Source organism: Branchiostoma belcheri, unplaced genomic scaffold, assembly GCF_001625305.1.
Source record: "Branchiostoma belcheri isolate BF01 breed outbred unplaced genomic scaffold, Haploidv18h27 scaffold154, whole genome shotgun sequence".
NCBI lineage: Eukaryota > Metazoa > Chordata > Leptocardii > Amphioxiformes > Branchiostomatidae > Branchiostoma > Branchiostoma belcheri.
The window spans coordinates 262985-270484 of record NW_017802980.1 but is presented as its reverse complement, the minus strand read 5'-3'; the positions used below and the strand labels follow the sequence as shown (position 1 = coordinate 270484).

The window sequence follows — 7500 nt, the reverse complement described above, 5'->3', positions numbered from 1 at the left end:
AGTAGTGGGAAGAACCCCCCCCGTTCAAAATCCCGGCTACAGGCTTGACCAATACACACTATTTTGTTACTTGTCTTGATAAAAAATCAAGAGAACTCTTTATTAGTGATGGTATCACATTATACATAACCTGTGCAATGTCACTTTCAAACAACAATTCTGGGAAAACATGAGAAGATGTGAATCAGTTATGATGCTGAAATCTGACGATCTTTGGCAGGAAAATATTTGGTCCCTTTACCATTTAAGATCCTAAAATGCAATTATGGTTTTCCCTGAGCAATTAAAAGCACTAGTACTTTATTTACAGTATGCCAAAAAAATCTTATAGAAACATTTGAATCCTCTGAACCTCATGTCAAAAAAGTCACTGACATGTAACCTAATATTACTTTGCAGGTTATTCAGTAACATTATTATCTAATCTAGATCCTGCTTCACTTTGCACATGTAATTTTGAAAATTTCATTTGGATGAAACATTATCTTCTGGTATGACTGTTCTGAAATGTTTGATAGGAAAGGCCGATATCAATTTTGGCATCCAAACAACGTTCTACCTTTGGACACCATTTGTTTTCTAATAAAAAGCAACCAAAATTGAATCTGATTATACTTCTTGCCCTGTTTCTTCAGCCCTAAAATTACAGCAACACAATTCTACGTAAGCAATTTGCAAAGATATGTCAATAAACTTTTACTGCCTCGTAAAACCATAGCTTAGGATATAAGACTGGAACTTGAATCTCTCAGGAAGGCAGGTCTGGAGATGGACGTGACTCAAACTACTTCATACTCCTGTTTGATGGAGCGCATCAGACAGCAGGCAAAGATGATTCCAACAACCTGGAACAATACAATATTCATATCACATATCACTTTCACTAACAAACTTACCAGTATCACATATCACTTTCACTTACAAACCAGTATCACATATCACTTTCACAAACTAACCAGTATCACATATCACTTTCACTTACAAACCAGTATCACATATCACTTTCACTTACAAACCAGTATCACATATCACTTTCACTTACAAACCAGTATCACATATCACTTTCACTTACAAACCAGTATCACATATCACTTTCACTAACAAACCAGTATCACATATCACTTTCACTTACAAACCAGTATCGCATATCACTTTCACTTACAAACCAGTATCACATATCACTTTCACTGACAAACTTACCAGTATTACATATCACTTTCACTAACAAACTTACCAGTATTACATTTCACTTTTTACCTACAAACTTACCAGTATCACATATCACTTTCACTAACAAACAAACCAGTATCACATATCACTTTCACTAACAAACGTACCAGTATCGCATCACTTTCACTAACAAACTTTAATACCAGTATCACATATCACTTTCACTGACAAACTTACCAGTATCATATATCACTTTCACTGACAAACTTACCAGTATCACATGTGCGAAGCTGGTGTGTTACGCCAAAAGTTATACCAGCTATACAGATACAGATACAGGTGTCACTTTCACTAACAAACCAGTATCACAAATCACTTTCACTAACATAACTGGAAGAGTTAAGTAACACACCTGTATGAAGGCTATTCCTATCCCTGCACCTCCGATGATGAGGATGTTGTGAGCCAGCCAGTCCTCCAGCTTCAACAGACAGCCCTGCAGGACAGCAACATGTATTAAATACTGAACATTTCAGGGCAGACAGTACTATTAGATTTGCCCATAGGAACACATGCTTAAATACACTATTAGAAGTCCTCATGAAAGTACTTGCCCATACTTCAATCTCAAAAATTTTTCTGCACCAGGTAGCCACAAGGGTCTGATTCCCAAATATCGAAAGGAAACAGGGTTGACCAGGTCAAATTCCCGCCACAGCTGATGATAGCAACAAAACCTCAACTTTGACCTGATTTTCCATGGTATCCATCCGCCTGGCCAGACAAGACCTAACCACTCACATCTCTCATTACGCCCACTAAACTGGTGAAATAAACAAAACTTGACCAATGTAGGAAACTTTAGACCCTACCTGTGCCTTACAGCCCAAAAATCTCCAAAATGGACCAAAACTTTCAAGAGAAAAAAGGATTTTCAAAGGTATCAACTAGGCACTACAATTGTGTTCCCATTTTGAGGCCTCTACTGCGCAACGCAAATGTGGTGTCTGCCCTGTACATGTACATGTATGGTAGTGGAGAAGAAAAATAGAACATAACTATCAATGCTTCACATAATGCACACTGGAAGTAACTATTGAAAGAAACACACAGCATTAAGGTTTAAACAGTAAAGTTACTCCTTGTCCTGCTGGCATTCCTTACACAATATTTTCTAATAATTTCATCTCAGGTCAGACCCTTGACGTTTTTTTGCCCTGCGGAGGTGTAGTTACTTCCGCATTTGTTGCATTTCACTGCGGTGTGGTGGGTTGCATGAGAAATACCCCCAAATCGTACATATACAGGGGCACTATGTAGATGGTACTTTATGTGCAACCCATATATATAGAATACAACACGGGGTATTCCGTATCGCCCGAGGTACCAGCCCGACCGCGCGTCGGATCGCCCGAAGGCCGGAGGGAAATCCGATCCGTGGGAGGGCTGGGACCGAGGGTGATGCGGAATACACTGTGTTGTATCTTATTTATGTCATACCTACCCAAGAAAACACGCCTTTCAATGCGAAATGAGCGAAAATTTGGTGTCCCTAAACCCCAAAGAATGCAAGAACATCAATTACAACATCCAAATTTTGTATTCGAATTTTTGAAAGCGGTGTACGCGGTTAGGGCAAAACGCAATCTAATCATTCTATGGAATATTTAGAAGCCCGGGGGCCGTACGCGTTCAGAACCCCGGGCCGTACTGCTAGTTATCACACGGGCTGGAACACCCGTATCGAACGAAATCGACATAAATATATATATTTAACCGACCTCTTGGTTAATCTTGGTGGTGTCAGCATTCAGCCCACAGGTATCATTCGGGTTCTTCACATCAAATTCAGTCTTGGCGTTGAGGCAGCAGGACCCAGGCACGTTCCGGGTGGTGTTGGGGGGGTTGAAGTTGGGCGACTTGTCAAACCAGTCGGTGTAGTTCTTCACACCGCAGCACTCAAACTACCAACAGGAGAGAAGGTTACATTCACACATGCAGTAGTGCTCAGAATACCTCCAGCATACTACATAGTATATAAGGTGTGGTTTATTTATTTGTGGAAACCTTTAGGTTGAGTTGCTACTGTGACTGCCTTAAAACTCTCTTCCACTGGTCAGGTTCCTAGTCCGACACCTCTAAGTCAGGGGAATTAGAAATATCTTTATTCTTTTACAAACTTTAGTCTATCACACTGGACTTAGATGTATGTACCTCTTTCTGAACACCATCGAAGGCGAGGCGGCCCTTTGTTGTGTTGGTCCATTTCATCATGAAGTCGGTCATGGCTGTATCAATCACATTCTCAATCTGAGACAGAAGTGTACATGTATGTTACGTTAGGACAAGTACTCAATGTCAGCAGTGTAGATCATCAACAAATAAGTCAACTTAGGCCACACCAATTTAATTTCTTGGTTAACGGATTCGCCCGCTTTATTTTTTTCTGATTTGCAAATACAAATGAAAATTCAGAATCAACTGCAAAATGCTCATATTTTGCCCTGAACAGTTGAAAACAGTCCTTTTCTTCCTAGTTGTTACAGTTATTCCATCTTTCAATGCAATTGTATCATTAAAAGTTCAAAATTCATTGTTTACATTTTGAACCAGCCTGGTGTGTTGACTTCATGGCTCTTATCGTACCATTTAGGGCCATAATAGGATGCCTAAGCCTGGTTTTTTTTCGCCCGGATTAAATCCATTAACCAAGAAATTAAATTGGTGTGGCCTTATCTTAATTCAAGAGACTTACAAAACAAACTAAAAGCACTTCATCTTCCCAAACTTCCATCTTTGCTACATGAATTTCTTCCAATTTGGAAAAGAGAATTAACTGAAATCCTTAGCTTGGTTATGCAGATAATTTTCATGTTACAAAAAGACTAAAAGTACTTTATCTTGAATACAACCACAGTCAAAGATATTGAACTATAAGTTCAAATAGATTTTCTAACTTAGATTAACTTTAGACTAACTTGGATTTTCCTAGAAAAATAATGGAGCGGGCGGGCGAAAAAAAAAACAGGCCTAGACATCCTATTATGGCTTAAAATGGTACGATAGGAGCCATGAAGTCAACACACCAGGCTGGTTCAAAACTTAAACAATGAATTTTTAACTTTTATCGATACCACTGCATTGAAAGATGGAATAACTCTAATAACTAGGAAGAAAAGGACTGTTTTCCACTGTTCAGGGCAAAATATGAGCATTTTGCAGTTGATTCTGATTTTTTTTTTTTGCAAATCAGAAAAAAAATGAAGCGGCGAATCTGTTAACCAAGAAATTAAATTGGTGTGGCTTAAGAGAAACATTATAATGATCTCTTGTGTCTGGAGTGACACCCTTACATGTAAAAACTAAAGTAACTTTTTCAATACATGTAGTATTAATGCTGGGTTCCCAAATGAAGGTTGTACTCACATCGTTCCTCAGGACGTAGCCAGTAATGCCAGCAGCGATCTCCAGTATAAAGATCAGACTCAGGAGAACTGCAAACTGTGATGGAGGCAGAGCGAGAAACTTTGTCACGTTCATGTACAAATCTCTTGCAAGTATCTACAGTTAAGTTACTTGAGCTTGTAAAACTATAATAACTTCGGAGTGAAAGTTTATCGAATTTTCAGAAAATATTCCAGCTGTGCTTTATATTATACCACAAACGCTTGATTTTGACCATGCCGCATGCCACAAATTTAAATCTATTTAGTCAGTTGGCAGCACAACATGGATGTCAATAATCCTGAAAGACAGTCCTAAGAACTAAACTTTAAGATGATACTAGTACCGGTATGCAGTAATATAGTAAATATGCTGAGAACACATAATTATGAGATACATGTACTGCTACAGATGATACACTAGTTCATTTCACACTGATATTTGCTCTTATGAAAAACAAAATATGTACCATACATTTGTAAAGTTTATAAAGCCAAGTTCTATTAAATATCTGGATTTTAGGAAACTTGTGACTGGTGCCAGACATTTAAAGTGCTCATGTCATGACACCAAAAAAATTCTGTGAAAACTGAATTGTACATACAATATAGTCACATACAATATAGTCACTTGAAGTTTGTTCCAATCATGATGACTGAGAAACTGAGCTTTACAGCCTTCTAAAAGTGAATTTTTGGAGACTCTCTAGCAAGCTTCCCAATTGCCCACTTCGGGCATCTCTATTTGCATCTCTATGTTTTATTTTTGCATGTCTGTGCTTTTTCCCGAGCTGACATCACTGGATGACGTCAGCTCAGGAAAAAATACAGACATGCAAAAATAAAATGTAGAGATGCAAATCGCCCGCCAGTACTAGCTTGTGCTGACTTTTCCAAGGTAGGGCGTTAGAATTTAGAATATATCAAGAGAACCGTGCATATTTATTGTAAATGTGTCTGTTAGCCAGGTAATACTAGTTATGTCAATTACAATCAGCTAAGGTCATTTTTTTATGTCATGAGCACTTTAAGAAATGGGTTTCTTGCCATACATGAGGTAGTGTGACTTACCGTGGTGACCATGCAGTAGTTTTCCTTAATGGCACCACAGCAGCCCAGGAAGCCGATGATGGACACAAACACACCCAGAATGATGAGAAATACTGGTGCAGAGGCGAAGGCATTCCCTGTGAAGTCAAAGTAGTCACCAAAGGCAATCTTCACCGTCGCACCGACTCCTATCATAGCCAGGCCGGTGATCTGGGAGAAAAATCATAAAATGGGAACATATCGTGTCAGAGATGGCAGACTTCAACCCCTGCAAGATTTCTTTTATACTTCATAGGTGTTTAACAGTCAATTGTGCCAGTGAAAATATGCACCTACATTTGTCTGTAAGCCCAGTACATGGACCAGTGCAGGTAAACATCACAAAAATACCTGCACTAAGCCTTGGTGCATATGTTTTGAGCCCTGATTGAATATAAAGGGTCAACTGGCACATGACTAAAGTCCAACTTAAAAAAACAACAACTTTGAAAGCTTTCCAAATACATTGTATACTATTACTAGTATCCTGTTCCACCATCTTTCTTCAGATCTGACATATCAAACCACACGTCAGTCTATTAAGGTATTAAGTAGTTCTCAAGTTTTGTTAACTGGACATTTTCTATGGATGTTTTCTGATATGCACTATTTTCTGATCACTCTGTCTCACATGTCTTTATGGCTTACTGTATATAATCAAACTATACTGTTAATTTCAAGTTATGAATCATCAAACATGTCAAGAAATGCATGAATTTTAAAGTGGGACCGTCCACGTGAAAATGTTTGAATGTTTGAACCTCAATGCTAATTATCTAGAAGTTGTTTAAATTCTATTTGTTTACACCAAAAAGAATCAGACCTACTGGATTGGCTTATAGTATTGTGAGAAATCAGATCAGATCAGCCCAAAAAGCTACCAGTAGCCATTAAGAACGTCTGCGCAGACAGACTCACCACATACAAAGGTTTGTTGTTCTCGACTCGTTCTAAAAGGAGAAGCTCTGATTGCGTAAAGTTTGGTTTTGGAATGCCATCACGACCTCTTACAACATCTTATTTATTCTTACTTACTCATTCAATTCAGGCACCTGGGTCAAGTACACACATATAGAGAAACACAAAGAATACATGAGACCACACCAATTTATTTTCTTGGTTAACGGATTTTTCTAGAAAAATAATGGAGCGGGCGGGCGAAAAAAAATAAAAACAGGCCTAGGCATCCTATTATGGCCCAAAATGGTACGATAGGAGCCATGAAGTCAACACACCAGGCTGGTTCAAAATTTAAACATTGAATTTTGAACTTTTAATGATACCATTGCATTGAAAGATGGAATAACTGTAACAACTTGAATGAAAAGGACTGTTTTCAACTGTTCAGGGCAAAATATGAGCATTTTGCAGTTGATTCTGAATTTTTATTTTATTTGCAAATCAGAAAAAAACGAAGCGGGCGAATCCGTTAACCAAGAAATTAAATTGGCGTGGCCTTAGCCTGGGTTTTCCACAAACCCTGACCTGTTATGAATGGAAGAGCCTTGCCACACCTTTGTGTGTCAATGGATAGTCTGTGTTCTGCCTGGTTCTTAGACCCTGTTCATACCAGACTTACATTTAGCGGTTTCAACCGGTTTTTCAAAAACCCGGCTAAAACCCTTAGCGTTCATACCAGACTTTTGATAACCGGTTTTGAAAATATCCTGTTCGGTGAATATCCAATTAATCGGCCATGACTGCAGTTTGAATAACCGTTCCTCCCGCTCTTCTGATTGTTGTCCTTGGCCTTCTTACTTGTATGCCGTCTTCAGTTTTTTTTTACCTTACTGCGGCA

General features: G+C 38.6%; 1 protein-coding gene across 2 annotated transcripts in view; it reads right to left on the bottom strand.

Annotated features, from left to right (window-relative positions):
- Positions 1-7500, bottom strand: part of LOC109465619 (CD63 antigen-like) — a 14894-nt gene that overhangs the window by 619 nt on the left and 6775 nt on the right. For both annotated transcript variants that reach the window (XM_019762987.1, XM_019762986.1), the window contains exons 2-7: positions 5685-5873; positions 4597-4671; positions 3385-3480; positions 2952-3134; positions 1583-1666; positions 1-845 (exon numbers count right to left, since the gene is read on the bottom strand). The exon at positions 1-845 is cut by the window's left edge and continues 619 nt beyond it. In XM_019762987.1, coding sequence (XP_019618546.1) covers positions 780-845; positions 1583-1666; positions 2952-3134; positions 3385-3480; positions 4597-4671; positions 5685-5873 — 693 coding nt within the window. In that variant the 3' untranslated portion in view covers positions 1-779. The remainder of the gene's footprint in view (positions 846-1582; positions 1667-2951; positions 3135-3384; positions 3481-4596; positions 4672-5684; positions 5874-7500) is intronic.